The sequence below is a fragment of the Labrus mixtus genome, chromosome 1 (genome assembly GCF_963584025.1).
Source record: "Labrus mixtus chromosome 1, fLabMix1.1, whole genome shotgun sequence".
NCBI lineage: Eukaryota > Metazoa > Chordata > Actinopteri > Labriformes > Labridae > Labrus > Labrus mixtus.
Window position 1 is genome coordinate 1,018,198 of NC_083612.1, and position 19,636 is coordinate 1,037,833.

A 19,636-nucleotide genomic window follows, 5' to 3' on the forward strand; every position below is an offset into this window, starting at 1 on the left:
ATTTTTATGAGGAGATTTCACTCCTGTTGGTAAGCTGGCCTATGTGTTAGCTACACAACAAGCTCAATTGTTGTCTGAGCAACAGAGGACAATGGGTATTACCTTACCTATTGACCAACAACATACGACTAAGTCACAGCTTGATGTCTGCTTTGAATAAACAATCAAGCAAAAACTGAATCTTCAAAAGAAAAGAGAAATTTCTCAAGAAAGATCTCTTTTAGGATTAAAAATTCGGATTACTGTGCATTTACAGTGCAATAAAGCTGGTTTATTGAAGGCCTCACACGGGGCACCATTTGTTGGGGTTGTATCAAGTCAACTTTGGTTATATTCTTATTAATTATATTGAATTATTAATAATGTAAATAAAAATATCATTAAACTATGTTTGATCTCGTTTTGGGGCACCACCCTGTACTCAGGGAAATATAACCAAAATATCACTCAAATCAGTCTCAAATTAGTTATTTAATTACTAATATTATTAAGAATTAATAACTATATTTAATAAATTGAAGAGGTGAACGAATCACTCACTGACTGACTGACTGACTGAGAGGGAGAGAGAGACTCAGAGCTCCCGTTCAGTGAACGAATCACTCACTGACTGACTGACTGAGAGGGAGAGAGAGACTCGGAGCTCCCGTTCAGAATCAGTACACATGAATCACTTTCACCACCCGGTTTTCATATTGTAGGTTTCACTACGCAAATAAAAGGTGTACGCAAATAAATGTTAGGTTATTAATTATTTTTAATTAGATAAAATGAAAACAATAAAAGTGAGAAACATAAATTACAGTGCAATCAAAAAGAAAATACAAAAAAGGAAATATAGACTAAAACCGAGTGAGGGGGTTTGAGGACCTGGGCACTAGAGGCTCCTCTATAAATGCACGGACCTCTAGCACAGAATCTGCAGTTGGATTGCGACTGCTTGTCACAAGCCCAAAGACCTGCTCATCAAACTCTTTCCAGACTGCACTCTCCTGTGTGGAGCTCCCCTGTTGTGCTTCTGCTCCCTCTTCTTCTCCCTCAGCCTGCTGGTTGGGGAATGTCATCCTTGCTGCAGAATTGCAGAGGCGAAGAAACACATTGTCAGCGGCCTCATCCTGCCGAAGGCCTTCTTCCTGAACCTCGGGTGAAGTGCTGCTGCCTCAGAGAGCAAAACATGGGACTCTATTTTATGGAACCGGTGAGACATTTGGGAACAGATGTTGTCCACCCATTTCCTCACCGGTTCACTGAGGTTTCCTGCAGCTCGTTGGTGGCTTGATGTAATCTTTTGAAGACCTCTTGCCAAAATGATGACTTTTGAAGCTGTCACATACCTGAGTGAAAGAGAAAGAAGGATTAGGCCTCTTAGTGATAATAATATGCATGTTGTTATTATTATTAATATCAGTATAACTATTAGTAGTAATTAGGGGTGTAACGGTACACAAGAATTTCAGTTCGGTACGGTTCCAAGTTTTGAAGCTTCGGTTCGGTAAATTTTCGATACAGTAAAGGGACCTAATGCAACACTTTTTTTTCTTTATTAGGAACATTTAGAATTTCCCTTTTACACATTGGGCTAAGTGCAGCATCGACAGTTCAGACTTGTACACCTGCACAGGTTACTTTTTAATAACATTTTAAGTTAACCATTGTAAAAAAAAAATTTTTTAAAAAAGGAAACTTATGCTGCATCCTTCAACCAAAAGAGTCTCCAATAAATAAAAGATATGAATGAAATAAAATATTTTAGAATGAAATGAAGTAATTAATATAGCCTATATGCAAAAATGTTTCTTTTAAATTACACTGACAACTTTTAGTTTATTAAGCCAACAGTTTTTTGAATGCCCTTTGAGCACGTAATAAACCTAATCACACCTGGGACAGTATAGTTTCATCTCAGAACTATTAATATTTCCCTCTGTCGATATAAGAACTTCAATGGCATTTGTTATGGCTTTGGCCCGTTCAGAATTACTAGCAAAAGGCTGTCTGTTGGGGAGGGAGGGTGTTCATTCTGCAGGTTATGCTCCCACACAGACGCGTCTCCCCTTTCACGCAGCAGCGCTGTTGGAGCGGGATCATCGCTGAAAATGAAAACGAAACTTAAGAGTAAGTCCGTAAAAAGAACTCCATCCCGGTTATATGCAACTGTCCAAACCGACAGGACTCGAGGAACTAGTAATCTGCACAGTTTGCACAGTTTATGTTTGAACTTTTTTACAATTTACTAACTAAAAGGTGTGTCCCATACCAGCGGCCGCAGCCTTCCTTCACACTGAGGTGTGCTTCCGCTTTGCGGTCCGTGTGGGAACACAGATTAAAGCACGTCTGTTTCGCGCATACTCGGATCGGTCCGTGTGCGGCAATCCTGTTTCAGGCGCAGCTCTGGCAACCCCAACTGGTTTTGTGTGGCCTTCAGTTTTTCAGAGGCAACTGTTCTCTTGTGCATGTATTCCACAATTTCCCTGGCCTTATCTACTGTAGGTTTAATAGCAGCAATGCCACTATGTACAATGAGGTTCAGGGTGTGGGCAAAGCAGAATAGGTGGGGCCAACCTGTGTTCTGGATCACAACATTGGCAGCATTGTCAGAGACACAGGCAACAACTTTATCCACAATGTTCCACTCCCTTGCAACCCTCAAAAGTTGATCTGCCAGATTGTCAGCCGTGTGCCTGTCGCTCATTTCGAAACAATCTAGCAGGACGGACACATTTTTATAGTCAGCAATGAAATGACATGTCACAGACATGAAGGAAGTTGTTGTTCTGGATGTCCAGCAGTCTGTGGTGAGACACACTGCTTCAGCTTTATCCACTCTTTCTTGAACTTTTTCATGTGTCCTCCTGTGCAACTCTGGGATAATTGAATTTGACAGTGTTTTACGGCTTGGCAGAACATAGTTGGGGTTCAGTTCCTTTGTGTATTGTCGAAATGCCTTATCTTCAACAATGGAGAAAGGCTGCAAATCAAGTGCGATCATCTTTGCCAGCACCTCATCCATTGCCCTTTGCCTCATGGGGTCGATAGGCCTAGACACAAAGTGAGTGAGGGTGGCTTGTGCACGCCTTGCCCTGGGCCTATCTGTTGCCCCTGTGGTTACAGTAGCTGCAGGAGCAGTGCTAGTACTGGCTGGAGTAGTGCTGGTGCTGCTGTCTTCTACAGTAGGAGCAGGGTGAGGCTCTTGTCTTACCCGTTCAAGCTGCACAGTTGGATGTTTTGACTTTAAATGTCTGTGGAGATTTGCTGTTGACCCACCTTTGGTGGAGAGCTTTGCTTTGCACCAACAGCCATGCATGATGCGGCTGTTGGTGGAATAAATTCAAATGGTGTCCAGATAGCGCTTTTCCTTCTTGACTCACTCATCTTGTTTATTCACTGTCTTACTCCTTTGATAATGGGGGGAAGGGTGTTTGTTCATGAGGGTACATGGTCAGGGTGATCAGGGGAACATACCAAGTAACAGGGGAGGAGGGGAAGGGACCTTAGAGGGGGATGGTAGGGGGAAATTCAGTTGAGTGACCTTAAGTTTACAGTAAAAATGCATTTTTTAAGTGTGTATGTGTTTGGAGGGTCAAGTTAGGTCAACTGAGACATATTTTTTTGTCAATATTTGTATACAATTTGCATGGCAATGCATTTACATCTACAGTTAAGACATTAAACAAAGCTGCCTAATATAAAATCATAGTTTGTTCAGATAAAGCAGCCCTTGCCCATAAAGTAGCCTAAAAGCCCATTATTTTTAAAAAATAAATTATTATTTTTAAAATCTGCTTATATAATTTAAAATATAACTGTTCTGGTATAGGATGTATTCATTGCCATGCATATTTTCTGCATGTAGCCTATATTAAGTTAAATTAATTGTCATTCATGATAATGTTTGCAAACTGAAAGCTTCATAACAACAAGCACATACTTTTTCACGACACCCAGCCTAATTGTTATTAAAATATTTAGTGCCGTGCTTCCTCGACTTCGAGAGAATTGAGACCCAGGGCTCTTGTTCATTGTACTAGTACGTCGTTCAGTGTACGAATCATTGACTGACTAATGCTCAGTGAGTGATTCGTTCACTGAACGGGAGCTCTGAGTCTCTCTCTCCCTCTCAGTCAGTCAGTGAGTGATTCGTTCACTGAACGTACTGAACGGAACGGTCGGGGGAAAATAAATGTGATTGTTTTAGCAGTTTTCAGTTTGCAAACTGTAGCTTTATCCAACTAAAATCTCAGCTCATTGGCTTATTATTCACCACCGGCCGTTCTCAGTATCATCGCGAGCAGAACTAAACGTTCGTCTGTGTTTCAGCTTATTAAATTCTGATTCACAGGCAAAGCTGCTGAGAAGTACTGAACGATTCGGTGAACGATTCGGTGAACAAATCTTTTGAACTAATCACTTTTACTGAACTGATTCTACTGATTCAGTACACTGAAAAGAACTCAGACAATGAGAGATGCATTCAGGTGCGCTCAGAAAAGGGAGTGGCAGGAACAAAAACTAAGCTGGCCAGACTGTTACAAGTTATAATAATTGTTTTGACTGTTTTGACCCCCCCCCCCCCCCCCCCATGAATGAGTGAAAGGAATCTTTTTCAGTCATCGCAAAATGTTTCTTCAGTCTCAATTTGTAAAATAAATCGTGAAAGAATCATATCGTAAACCCAGTCTCGTGAATCGTATCATGAGTTGAGTGAATCGTTACATCCCTACATCAAAGTGTGTGTAAGAACATAGTTTAATAACAAAACGTCTAGATTTTTTTATATTAAAAAAATTGCAACTAGTGTTGCAATTTCCGCTTGCTTCCGCAATTTAATTCCAAAAGAACTCTCTGTTGGACACATATCTTATTCTTTCCTAAAGATTGAGCTAGCTCAGCAGGTGTGTGAAGAGGTAGTATCTGACATAATCAGGAAGTGATCAGCAGCACATGGCTCATTTACTTAATGCCAGCCTTTCTGTTCAACATACTGTCTGATCATATTCACCGTTTTGGAAAGGAGCCACAGGTCGGATTCGATCCTTGGCTGCCCGCTCTCCAGGACTTAATGATGATGATGATGATGAGAAACCTCAATCTTCACAGCCTTAGACAAGTTCCTTATTTTCTTTCAAAATAAAGGTAGGTTTGTATCCAAAAAGGAAGTAAAGTAACCTAAGCTTAAGACATTACAAAATAAAAGCATTAAAAACGTTTTTTAAATGCAAAATTAGTGAATTCCAAACATGATTAAAATGTGATCAATTCCAATCAACTATTGATTTCCAGCCTTTAAAAATGAAATCATTTAACAGCCCTTATTAATATTTAAAAAGCAGTTTAAGTACCGTTAATGTTTGTTTACTGTGTCCTGCAGATGTCCAGCAGCTGTTGGTGAGTAAAGAAGAGCTTCCACCTGAGCAGCAGGAGTGGAGCCACATTCTGGACCAGGAGGACACTAAGCCCCAACACATTAAAGAAGAACATGAGGAACTGTGGATCAGTCAGGAGGAAGAACAGCTTCAAGGACTGGAGGAGGCTGATACCACCAAGTTCCCCTTCACTCCTGTTTCTGTGAAGAGTGAAGATGAAGAGAAACCTCAGTCCTCACAGCTTCATCAGAGACAAACTGAACAGATGGAAACAGGAGTTGATGGAGAGGACTGTGGAGGAGCAGAACCAGAGAGAGACTCAGATCCAGAGAGACGTTCCCAACCAGAGACTGAGGTCGAGACTGAAGACTCTTATGAACCTGAGACTGATGACAGTGATGATTGGCAAGAGACAAGAGAAGATCTGTCAGAATTAAACTTGAAAAATAAGAAACTAAAGACTGGTAAGAGACCACACAGGTGCTCAGTGTGTGGTAAAAGATTTAACCGAAAAGGGAATCTGACCACACACATGTTAGTTCACACAGGAGAGAAACCCTACAGCTGCTCTGTTTGCAGTAAAAGTTTTACCCAAAGAGGAAGTCTGACCACACACATGTTAGTTCATACAGGAGAGAAACCCTTCAGCTGCTCTGTTTGCATTAAAAGCTTTACCGTAAGACAACACCTGACCAAACACATGTTAGTTCATACAGGAGAGAAAGCTTTCAGCTGCTCTGTTTGCAGTAAAAGCTTTACCCAAAGAGGAAGTCTGACCACACACATATTAGTTCATACAGGAGAGAAACCCTTCAGCTGTTCTGTTTGCAGTAAAACCTTTACCCAAAGAGGAAATCTAACCACACACATGTTAGTTCATAAAGGAGAGAAACCCTTCAGCTGCTCTATTTGCAGTAAAAGCTTTACCCGAAGAGGAAGTCTGACCAGACACATGATGATTCACACAGGAGAGAAATGCTAATCCTGTGCAATGGTAAAACTGATCCAAAAGATTCCAAGTTAACAACATCACTAATGTGTATTCATAAGTATGTATTGACTAACAGATGTATAACTGTTGTTATGAAGGGATATAAGACAATTCTATTCACAGGAATCTGTCTGTACTTTTTTGACATTGATGTTTTGTTGCTGACATATGAACCAGTAAATTGGGATCAGCTATGACGTTTGAATTTAAAGTGTTTATATTGTTGAAAGATCAGAAAGAGTTATGTAATTGTTGAATTTGTTTTCATCATATATTTACTTTTTCTTTTGTTATCACTTAATCTTTTCATCATATTCATTCGTATGTCATATAGTCGCTACGACTTTTGGTTTTTGGCTTTTATATTTCCTGTCAATCCTACGCACCTGTGAGGTCAGGATAAGTGTGCCAGACTTTGAGCAAAACCACATACGAGCTTGTAGGTGTATAGCGTTTCTTCGTACCTGCCTGGTTCACGGTCTTCGAGCCAAAACCACATATGAACTTAGTATCACCTGTGTTATCTTGTCTGCTATGACATCAAAACCACATATGAACTTAGTATGACCTGTGGATGTATCACGTTTCTGCGAATCTGCATTGTTGAGGTTTTACAGAATATTGGAAAAAAGAGACCGTCTGGCTATGAAAACGCTGTGGAAAAGCTGATCGGGGTTCTTTTTTACTTTTCTAAAGGACTCCATGTCACTCTGACTTTTGAATCCCCATTTTGGGACTTAGTCTCTAAGACCATGATCTTTTAAAACCTCAAGTGTCTACACTGTGTCTACACTCTCGGGTTTAGACTTTGGTCTTTGTGTTTTGCTTTTCTTTTTACATTTTTATATTTTTACTTTTACTGTTTTGTATTTGCATTTGGAATATCATTTGATGTTTTTTAATACATTTTCAGAAACTTTTTGAAATCATTTTCTGACTGAAATTATTCACACCACAAAGACCAGAGTCTCCCTTAAGGACCCCATGAACCTCGGAAGGTAAGCTTGAGCAGTCACACCACGGCACACTTCTACTGACTTTTACTACACACCTCATACACACCTAACATCCTAGCAGGGAGAGATTACAGTTATTCCCTCTCCGGGGGGTAATCTAGAGTCCTATACCAGGGGTTATTCTTGAATCTAATTATTCTAGAAATGAATGTTAGGCAGATAATCCTAGGGCTGTGATTATAACAAGTCCTCTCACCTCCAAAGGGTGTTAGCAGAGTAATTTTACATAGCTCCAGGTACTAGGAAAGAGTAGACTAGCGGCTGGTAGGGAGTGAGCTCTCACTTAGTTCTAGGAAAGAGTAGTCTAGTTAACTAATGGGTGGTGAGCTTCTGTTAGCTATAGTAAAGTTATTCACCCCTTTTTTGCATGTCCAGGACATGCTACAATATGAAACAGTTACAGTGTAAGGACTCTTCTTCTCTCCTGATATCTTCTCTTCTTTCTGTCACTCTGTTTCCTTGGAGGCCTCTGTGTTGGGTAGCACAAGTTCTTCAAACAGCTCATGTGTAACTATAGCAGCCCTCGACCAAGACAACATATGAGGAAGGGTGGAGTTCGACTGATGCGATTTATTTATTTATTTTCGAGCACCGTGAAACTAGAAAAAAGGCAAAATAAAGCAAAAATTAACATTCAGAAAACTGTGTTCAATTCATGACAGATATATAAATATTTACAATTCATTCCTAAACAAACATTTCACAGTGCAACATTTTACTTTAAACAAACACAAACAATAACATCCACATCACAACAGGCCTGATTCAAACTCACAAGGCATCACATTAAACACTTTCACATATTGCAATATTGCACAATACCTTATAGTAGTGAACCGCCCAATTCATTCATAAATCATTAAATTAACACCTTCCCAAATTACGCAAGTACCTCGCTCCGCTTGCCAAGGGTGCAAACTTTCATCGTTGACTCATTTAGTTTTTTAGGGGTATATTTTGATGTCCGGTTGACATGGAAGGAACACATAAGGAATATTGTTGATAAATGCAAAAAGTAATAAATGTAATGAGATGTCTCGTAGGAATGGATTGGGGAGCTGATGTTGCTGCCTTAAAATATATATATGTGGTGTTAATTAGAACTAGGATTGAGTATGGGAGTGTGGTATATGGATCTGCAGCAAAGACAACACAGTTAGAAATGATTCAGGCACAGGCTCTTAGGATATGTATTGGGGCAGTGAAATCATCTCCAATATGTGCACTTCAGGGAGAAGTAGGAGAGATGCCACTATGTTTAAGGAGGAAACTGTCATGATTTGGTTTTGTATTTGAGTTTCCCTGTTTTATCCCAGTGTTGCTTGTTTCCCTTGTGTGTTAATGTTCCCTAGTGTTGCTGGATTTTTCCCTTGTGTGTTTCCTAGTTTTGTCTTCAGTGTTTTCTGTTCTATTTTGTCATTTATTATCCTCATGTATCTCTGTGTTCTAGTGTGTTTTGTTAGACTCTTGAGTTCTGTGTGTCTTTAGTGTTTCATGATTTATTTTGTATTGTCCTGAGTGTTTCTGGTCTTGTGTTTCTCCCTGCATTGATTGCCCTGATTGTCTTCACCTGTGTCGTTAGTCTCACCTGTGTCTGATTACCCCATGTCTATTTAGTCTCTGTGTTTCTTCCCTTCTGTGTCAGTTCATTGTCGTTTGTCAGTGTATGTGTCGGATGTTAGTTGTTCCTGTGTGATCCCTCGTGGCTTTTTGTTTTCCATTTTGTGGTTTGAACAAAGTAAGTTTTTGTTTTTGCTTTTTTTTGTTAAAATAATTTATTTTTGTTAATTCTGCATCTGGGTCTTCCTCTTAGTTTTCTCGATCCGTAACAGAAACAGTTATTAGCAAATTATTGGCTGAATTTGAGAGGACATGGAGATAGTCACCCAACAAAATCAGTGTTAAAGGACTGCTGGGAAAAAGAGAGAACAACTAAGTCCAGTTTTGGATGGATAGGGGATAGAGTGGCGAGAGATTAATGACAAGGATATCAGTCCAACTGTTTTATGGCCACCAGTTTCAATGTGGATGCTTGAGACAGCTGAAGTAGACTCGGAGTTACTAAAGATAAAGGAAAGAAAAATAAATGTTGATTTAGTTAGTGAATTCTATGAACAGAGATATGGAGATCATGTACAAGTATTCACAGATGGATCTAAAGACCCGATGACAAATGCAACAGGATCAGCTGCGTTTATCCCAAAATTCAATGTTGAAGTAGTGAAGAGAACGTCAGATTTCCTGAACGTTTACACAGTAGAGTTGTACGCCATTTTAGTTGCATTAGAATGTGTTGCGCAAATGAAAGGAAGGAAAGTGCTGATATGCAGTGATTCAGTCAGCGCTTTATACAGTGTTCAATCAGGATCATCTCACAGTCGTCAAGATTTATTATATGAAATCATGTTTACACATTCCCAGGTGGTTAAACAGGGGACAGATGTGATGTTCATGTGGGTTCCAGCACATTCAGTTATAGCAGGAAATGAAAAGGTGGACAGGTTGGCAAAGGAAGCTGTAAAGAAAGAGAGGATTGATATTAACATCAAGTTATCTAAGTCAGAGGGGAAACGAGTCACATGGAGTAAAATTAAACAGGAATGGCAACAATATTAGAACAATCAGACAAAGGGAAGACATTTATACTCAATTCAGAGGGAAATAGATAAAGTCAAATACAGAGGGAGCAACAGAAGAGAGGAGGACGTAAAGACCAGGTTAAGAATCAGTCACAGTCATTTAAATAGTACTCTACATATCACTGGAAAACATTCATCCGGTCTTTGTGAGGTACAGAAACAGTTGAACATGTAGTTATTAAATGTAGAAAGTATGTAGCACATAGACAGAACATGATGTCAGAAATGGAGAGAGAGGGACTCGTGAGAAGAGATTTAAAAAGTATTTTGGAGAGAGGGAGAGGCTCAAGATGTTTGTTTAAATCTCTCGAGAACAGGTTTATTGAGGAGGATTTAGGAATGTGAGTAATAATTAAATCCAGCAGATGGCAGTAATGCACATTTTTAGATGCCAGCTGCCAATAAAATCCAAAGAAGAAGAAGAGGTGGACCAGCTGTATCCGAATTGCCAAGTACCTACTCAATCTGTCAGTAGGCAGTAGTTAGTACCTACTATCCGTGCTGTATACTGTTTAGTACCTACTATTCAGTAGGCGCGCACAGTAGGCAGATATTTGTTCCTACTTCGTCTGATTCATTCAGTAAGGAAGTGGCGTCATTTACGTTACCCGTACCGGCCGCATCCACCTGTGTTTTTTTTTTTTTTTTTTTTTTTTTACATAGTGTGATTATAGTTGAAGTTGCAGTGATATTGCATGCTCATACATAGTGTGATTATAGTTGCAGTGATATTGTGTGACAATGAGTCTTTTCACTGTAGAAGTGTGACACTGAATTCCTCCTCAGTAAAGCATCAAAATACCTGGCCAAGCCATACTTCCGCCCGTAAGACATTGAAATTGTGCCGATTATCTCACGGTGACTCATGAATTTTATGTTAGTTAATTTAATAAACCTTGGCACCTTTTCTCTTTAAATCTGTTTCTGTGTTTCATTTTTGACTGGTCATTTATTTGACCCCTGTTAGGGGACCTTGCAAAGTCTGAGTACCCCACCAGGGGGGGTGTTAGATTCAGGAACGACACCACAATTTAAACTTATTCGAGGAATTAGACAAGGATGCCCAATTTCACCAAAATTCTTTGTTATGTACACAAATGTTAGCTTACCTCATTGTAAACCACACCTCAAAGGAATTAGCATCTATGATTATGAATTCAGAACGAGTCAATTTGCTGACAACACAGTTATCCAAGGGTTGTGTCCCTGACTATTTTAAAACTGCCTTTGTAAATCCACTGCTGAAAAAACCTGGCTTACACGCCTCCCTGCCTCAGAACTACAGGCCAATTTCCAAATTGCCTTTTATTTCCAAGTTTTTAGAAAAGATTGTGTCAAAACAACTTCTCACTGTGCTGGAAAATAATAACATGTTTGAAAAAGAAGTTTCAAAGCACTGAGACTGCATTGCTTAAGGTAACAAATGACCTTTTAATTGCAGCTGATCAAGGTTTGTGCTCCGTCCTGGTTCTCCTTGACCTCAGCCTTCGACACAATTGATCAAAACATCCTGTTAAACAGACTAAGGCAATGGGTCGTGGTTTCTGGTACAGCCTTAGACTGGTTTAAGTCGTATCTGTCAAATAGAAGGTGCTGTGTGTCTGTTAATAACTTTGCCTCAGCCTTCTCTAGTGTGAAATATGGTGTGCCGCAGGGGTCGGTCTTGGGGCCCTTTTTAAAAAAAAAATTCTTTCTATACATGCTCCCCTTAGGGCACATCAGTCAACTCTTTTAAGTCCCTTCTTAAGACACACTTTTACCGTTGAGCCTTTCCTGATTTTATTTGATTTTAAATAGTAATAGCTATTACCCATGGCCAAATTGGGGCCCTAAGCAGAATTTTATTTTGAGGCCCCCCCATTACAAAATGACTGTATCACGAAATGCCATTTAGGTTTACAACCTTTATTAGTAGGAACAAATCAAATGAACAGCCTCTATCAACAATGGAACAAGCCTTTTACAGATGCACACGTCTGCATTTTCTGGATGCAAAGTCATCAATGAGGTTGTCACATGACAGCTGCTGTGCCACTTCTGAGTTGATGCTTATGATAGCCAGGCCACTCAAGCGTTCTTGCGCCATTGATGAGCGGAGGTATGTTTTGATGAGTGACGGGTGATGTGCTAGGTGAGGCTGCTTCAGTAGACATGGTGCTTGATGGCTCTTGTGACGTACTGGGCGCTGGCTCCGTGTCACCCTTAGTAACAAACTTCAGCATTGACCCTGTTATAAGAAATCCATCATACAAGCAGATTATTAGCAATTAATGCAAATATGACTACAACTAATAATAATATTCATTATGATTTGATTTGATGATATTTCTAGATTTAAATATTTTGTACTTAGGTTCTATATTCCTACACTGCTGTTTGCTGCTGCAATGCTTTAAATTTCTTCATTGTGGGTCAAATAAAAGATTATCTTAATTTATTATTATTATTTTATCTAATCTTATATGACTGTTACGAATTAAATTCACCAAGAGATGGCGACATTTTACCTCCATAAAAATAGCCCAAAACTTCTATTGATAGCATAGATTGATAGGCTATAAACCTGAGCCAACATACGACCACCAACTGGTCAATTAACCACTCCTTTTTCAACAGAGGTGAATGTATATGCAGTTAACAAGACATTCAATAAATGATAATCAGGGCCGCTGGAAAATTTAATCTCCTACACCCCTAAATCAAGCAAATCATAAATTGTATAAGAATAAATATAATCATCGTAGCCAAGCCAAGCTTTTGCAGTCAGCAGTTCAAGAATTCTGCAAGGAACATCAAAGCTACATGGAAAATTATAAATCAGCTACTCCAAAAGAAAAAACCATCAACAAATTTTCCGCTTAGTTTTTCCGATGGGAAAACATCCATCACAAGTCGTTTCGATGTTGCTTGCAAAGTCAATGAGTTTTTTGTGAATGTGGGAACTTCCATCTCTAAGCAGTTTGGAAACACAAATAAAAGTCCAACCGACTATATCAGAGGTAGCTTTCCATCATTTTGCTCGTTTGAACCTCTTAACTGGCAAACAATCTGCCCCGGGTCATGACGGCATTAGTGCAACCCTTGTTAAAGAGGTAAAAAGATCAATATTGAAACCGCTCTTGCATGTTTTTACGATGTCCATGGAAACTGGTACTGTTCCTTCTGATCTTAAACTGGCAAAGGTTATTCCACTTTTTAAATCAGGTGATCCAGGACATTTTACAAACTACCGTCCCATCTCAGTTCTTCTATGTTTTTCCAAAATCTTAGAAAAACTAGTATATAAATGCATCCTCAAACATTTGAACATGCATTGTATACTGTATGAACACCAGTATGGATTCCGAAAAAATCACTCTGCCTATATGGCCCTCTTACAACTAGTGGACAAGATTCATTCTGCATTAGAAAAGAAAGAGTTTTCATGTGGTATTTTTCTGGATCTCTCTAAAGCATCCGATGCTGTAAATCATGAAATTTTACTAGCTAAACTATATAGATATGGATTTAATGGAAATGTCCTGAAGTGGCTCAGTAATTATGTATATAACAGACAGCAGTATGTCAACATAAATGGTGTAGAGTCTGAGAGAACTATGATGCAGTGTGGGGTCCCACAAGGGTCCATTTTAGGACTGTTACTGTTTCTCATATACATTAACGATCTTGCAACAGTATCAAACACAATATGCCCATTATTATTTGCAGATGATACTAATTTACTTGTCTCCAATAAAAATTTGTCAGAACTCATGAATGAAGTAAATAATGGCCTTCTTGCATATTCAAAATGGTTTAAAACAAATAAGTTGGCATTAAATGTGAAAAAATCTAACTTCATGATATTTGCTGGAAAAATGAAATATAACTCTGAAATGGTGAAATTGTATATAAATGATGAAGAAATGACTAAAGTAACATCAACAAGATTTTTAGGGATCTTAATTGATGAGAAACTTACATGGAAAGATCACATCAGCTTTGTCTGTAGTAAGGTTACAAAATCTCTGGGGATTATTGTTTTGAATTTGTGGTTTTTTACACTCTTCTTGTATCTCAACATTATATTACAGCCTAATATATCTGTATCTTACTTATTGTAATATTGTATGGGCCACCACTTTCCAAACATATCTTCATAAAATTCTATTACTCCAGAAACGTTTTGTCAGAATGGCATCTTTTTCCAAGTCCTGTGATGCAACCTCCCCTCTTTTTCTGAAGTGTAACATATTGACAATCTTTGATATCAATATTCTTCAAATAAGTAGCTTTATTTTTAAAGTTAAATACGTGAGTGCAAACTTGCCAGAAAGCTTTAAAGCATTTTTAATTTTTAATTCTCAAGTGAACTATTACTCAACTAGACAAACCAATAACCTACCAATGTGTCGTACATCTCGAGGACTCAATAAGATACCGTGGAGTCAAATTATGGAACGCGCATATTTATTTACTTAATGATTCTTTGTCTTTTTCTAGATACAAATTGAGATTCAGAAATGCGTTGATGTCAGAAAGATTTGTAGTGAATAGTGAATTGTCCTGATTTTGTTATATTGTCTACATACTGTATGTCCTGTTTTACTCTATTTTTATGTTTTCAATGTTTGTATGTCATTTTCAATTGGGTAAATTTTAGTTGTGATAGTAAATATTGTTACGTTCTTATTTTTTACTGTATTTTATTTTAACTTTGTTTAATCTCTTACGGTGAGGTTTTGAGATAAGCCCTCATGGGTTTCTATCTCACCTGCACATGTGTTTTATTATTTTTTATTTTATTTTCTGTTTGATTCTTCTTTCAAAAAATGTACAAATAAACTAAACTAAAACTAAAATATTCAAATGTTTCAGTTAAACTTCCAGAACTGAAAATCAAAGAAAGGAAATGTAACAATAAGTTTACTGGAGAGGCTTTGAAATGCATATTATTTTCTGATTCAAACTCACCTGCTAAATTAAGATTAGGAAATGAAACCATGAAAACTAATAAATATTGTATGGATCTTAAATGGCCAGTCGTTCCTAAAATAAAATAAATGCAGTTTAAAGATATTGAACAAGGTTTACCCAGCTGCTGAAATCTTACATAAAAGGTTTAATTTTGGTAAGTAGGTCAGCGTGCTTAGAAGAACCTGAAACTATTGAGCACCTCTTCTTCTCTTGTTCAATCACATTCCAGTTCTGGTGGGATCTTTACAGCCGGTTAAACAACAGAACTGAGAACCTATCCTTTGAACCTTTTCAGATTTTGATATATATGGATGATCTTCCAAACAAGGTGTCCAACATGGTCAACATAATCCTCTTACTAGGTAAATATCACATACATAAACAGCAAACCCCCCATAACCTCTTTTAAAAATGAATGTAAACAATACTTATCTAAAAACAGTGAGTTCCTTAACAAACTACATAATAATAATAATAACACTTTATTTGAACCACATGAAGTCATGTCTTTATTCCTAAAACTTTAGTTGTGAGTACTTTAGTGTGACTGTATCCCCCTGTAGCATAAGCAACACATTTTTTTATTATATTTTTCAAAGAAATTTGTTCAATAAAGAGAGAGAGAAAAATGACAGACAGGAAGTGAAAACAGTACGGAGCCCCTGAAGTCCCAAAAAGTAAATATATATAATGTACATCTTTTACGGTCAAGATATTATGAAAAAAGAAAACTAGGGGCGGATTATTTTAACTTTAAGGTCATGTGTCTTCATGGGTTAGGGTTAGGACATTTCATCATCAATAAAAAATAAACCATGAGAATAAAAACAGGAAGGCAACTAAGGAATCTAGAAACACAAGCACAAGGATCTGTTAAGGGGGGGAGGGAGGCGGGGGTTTAGAGCCCTATTAAAAGCGTCCTCAGACTGTGGCGCCCTCAGCTGGTCGGGGGGAGCGTTGCACAGACTGGGAGCAGTGGAGCAGAAGGCTCGGTCTCCCATGGTGTGGAGTTTAGTCCTGGGGGGGATGGAGGAGGTTGCTATTCCCAGAGCGGAGGCTTCGTGTGGAGGATTGTGGGGTGAGGAGTTCTTTGAGGTGGGGGGGCACTGGTAGGTAAGAAGGTGACTTTGTATTGAATTCTGAATGAAATAGGGAGCCAGTGTAGAGTCTGAAGGATGGGTGTGATGTGTTCATATTTACACACTCTCATCAGGATCCTAGCAGCGCTGTTGGATGTTGGAGCTTCTGGAGACTGTTGCTAGGGATCCCGATGAGGAGTGTGTTGCAGTAGTCCGGCCTGAGGAGACAAAGGCGTGGACACGTTTCACAGCACCGGACAGGGAGAGCGTGGGATGGAGTTTGGAGATGTTTCAGAGGTGGTAGAATGACTTGTTGGTTAACTTGTTGGTTTAGATTTTATAAACACATTGGAGACTTGGACGCTTTTAAACAGCACTGGTGTTTTAATGATATTGTCTGTTCAGTTGTTGATGAAGAGTTGGTTTTTGCACAAGTTTTTATTAGATAAACTCTTTTTTTAAAAACATACTGGGATGGGAGTCACGTGGTGCGGTTGGTGAAGATGGCTGCCTGAACCGAAGCTCCGACTAGCATCATTTAATTAATTATGTAGTTTGTGGTTACATTAGTTATAGACGTGTTGTTTTTGCATTAGAAGACTCTTTTGGTCGCATAGGATGGCGAAGAAGCTCAAAAGCGGGGACATTAAGGTGCATTTGCAATCTAAGAAGCTGAATCGAGATGGCGACGGAAACAGCTCGGAAGGCCCAGAGGCGACGCACGTCGGTCAAGATATTGCTAATATATTTACCACACTGCAGAAAATATCCAGCGATTTAGCCTCGAGGACATACGCCGAACCACGGCGTCGGTTGAGGGTAAACTGTCGTCACTAATTTCCCGAATGGTGGATGTGGAAAAGAGAGTGGACTGGCTGGAGGACGCAGACAGAGAAATGAAAGAGACACTGGAGGCTAACCCACTTGCTGCTAAAGCGGAGGTAGAGGACCTCCGTGATCAATTAGAAGATATGGAGAACCGCAACCGACGCAACAATCTAAGATTTGTGGGTGTCCCAGAAGGTAAAGAAAACGGGGATATGACAGTGTTTATGCAGAAACTACTGGCATCAGTCCTCGACTTGGATGAAAGTGTACAGCCACCGGAGATCGATCGAGCTCACAGGGCCCCGATACCACGGCCAAATCCGGGGGAGAGACCGCGCACCATCCTGGTTCGCTTCCTCCGCTCATCTGACAGGGAGTTTATTTTACTCACTGCACCAAATAAACCTGAGCTGAAGTGGGAAGGTAACCACATCATGATATTCCCTGATTTTTCACGAGCCACGCAGCTGAAACGGGATAAATTCAGGTTCAGTTCGCCCTCATCTACCCGGCTATCCTGAGGATTAATCACACCGGAGGATAGAAACGATTTGATCATCCAAAACTAACAAGGGAGCATATTCAGAAGATTCCGGTGTAAAGAGGGCCAATGGACCAAAAGAGTGCTTCAGGATTATTTACACCATAAAACACGGTAATTAGAAGGAGGTGACTGGGTTATGGAGACAGGGTGAATAGGGAGTTGTACGGGACATTGCGCAGGAGCATACAGCCTTCTATAGGCTACTTTTATTTATTTTATTACTAGTATCTTATTGTTATTATGTCTCTCTCATTGGACTTTAAAATAAGACATCTTGTGAGACTATCGTCCAGTTAATAGAATTCCCCATGATGTCATTTGCAGTGACCTCCTCATTGTATAGTTTTTTATTTTATTTTATTTTATTTTTCTAATAACTATCTCACCAGAATGGATAAGGATGCTGTCGGTCTGTGGGGGGTAAGTCACTTGGTCAGTGGACGATCATGGACCGTGAGTTTGGTTCTGTTAAAGGGGAGAGCGCAGAGTTCAGGGTTACGCGCTATAGGGGTGTGAAGTTTTTCGGGTATGAGGAGTCTAGCAAGGCTATGTATCATAAGTGTAGAATGGAGAGGTGGCAGGCGATCATGTGTATATTTCCAATTGTAGTATATGACTGCTAAATTTGATAATTTGCGTATTTCCACTTGGAACGTGAAGGGCCTGGGACATCCAATTAAGAGAAAAAAGATTTAGTCTATTCTGAAATCCACTCAGCATGATGTAGTGTTTTTACAGGAGACACATCTGTCTGCTGAAGAATCAGATAAATTGTGTAGAGACTGGGTGAGTTATGTCTATTACAGTGTAGGATCTAGCCAAAGCCGTGGAGTTTTAACACTTATTAACAAAACATTACAATTTAAGTGCATCAGACAAATTAAAGATCCATTAGGCAGGGTCCTTATAGTAGTTACAGAAATACAGGGTCACATGATTATTTTGGCAAATATCTATGCCCCAAACGGAGATGACCCAACATTTTTCGCCGACCTTGAAGCAAAAATCCAGCAGGCAGGAGATCATAATGTCATTACTGGTGGAGACTTTAATTTGGTATTGGATTCTTTGCTGGATCGGAGTAGCTCTAGCCCAATAAGGATGCCTAAGGCTTCACTTGCAGTGAGACATATGGCTGAGTCTTTAGGTTATATAGACGTGTGGAGGATCTTGAATCCAAAAGGAAGGGATTATACTTTCTTCTCAGCTCCACACACAACATTCTCCCGAATAGACTTTCTTCTAATTTCTAAAAGCCTTCTGCACTCCGTAATTTCTTTCTTCAAGTTAGCCTGGAGGTGCTGCCTTGCAGTGACAGGATACGGATGCCCCGGTGGAGATTTAATTCATCTCTTTTGCAAGAATCTGAGTTCAAGGAGGCATTGAGAAATCAAATTAGGATTTATATTGAGTTGAATGAACCAACATCGCCCTCTGCAGGAATAACTTGGGAAGCCCTTAAGGCAGTACTGAGAGGCTTTGTAATCCAATATGCTTCCCGTAAGAAAAAAACAGCTAAAGCAAAACAGGCTGAAATAGAAGAAAAAGTTCAGAAGGTTGAGAAAAGGTTAAAAAGACACTTTAATGTTGAGGACCTTAGGGTGCTAACACAACTTAAATATGATGATGACAGCATTCTGTCACAGAAAGTGGAGTTCTCGCTCTTTAGAATGAGACAAAAATATTATGAATCGGGAGATAAAGCAGGTAAATTACTGGCAAACAGCTTAAAACAGAAAGAACTATTAACTATATCTCCGCCATTAGATCAGAGGGGGGAGAATTAAAAACCAAATCTGTAGACATTAATAATATGTTTAGAGAGTTCTATGTGAAGTTATATACGGCAGACACTCAACACAATGAAGAGGGTATGGAAACATTTTTTCAAGGAGTGGCTCTTCCCAAATTGACTGAGTCACGTAAGACAGAACTTGACCATCCGATAACCAGTGAAGAATTGTTAGGGTTATTAAAGGTCTCCGAAATGGAAAAGCCCCAGGGCCAGATGGCTTCACTGCCGAATTTTTTAAGTGTTACGCCTCTGAACTGACACCTCTCCTACTCAGTATGTACAATGAAGCATTTGTAAGGGGGGAACTACCAGCTACATTATCAAAAGAGTTAATTACGCTTATTCTTAAAAAGGATAAGGACCCATGTGATTGTAAGAACTATCGTCCGATCTCCCTTATTCCATTAGATACTAAGATTCTATCT

General features: G+C 39.2%; 2 protein-coding genes across 3 annotated transcripts in view; one reads left to right on the forward strand and one right to left on the reverse strand.

Moving 5' to 3' along the window:
* Positions 1–7,273, forward strand: part of LOC132979434 (zinc finger protein 32-like) — a 10,885-nt gene extending 3,612 nt beyond the window's left edge. Inside the window, exon 2 of the mRNA XM_061045241.1 lies at positions 5,369–7,273. Within this exon, the coding sequence (XP_060901224.1) occupies positions 5,369–6,345 (977 nt within the window). The 3' untranslated portion in view covers positions 6,346–7,273. The remainder of the gene's footprint in view (positions 1–5,368) is intronic.
* The window catches only part of LOC132979153 (gastrula zinc finger protein XlCGF57.1-like), a 79,830-nt gene that overhangs the window by 27,649 nt on the left and 32,545 nt on the right, over positions 1–19,636 (reverse strand). The gene's annotated exons all lie outside the window — the stretch shown is intronic.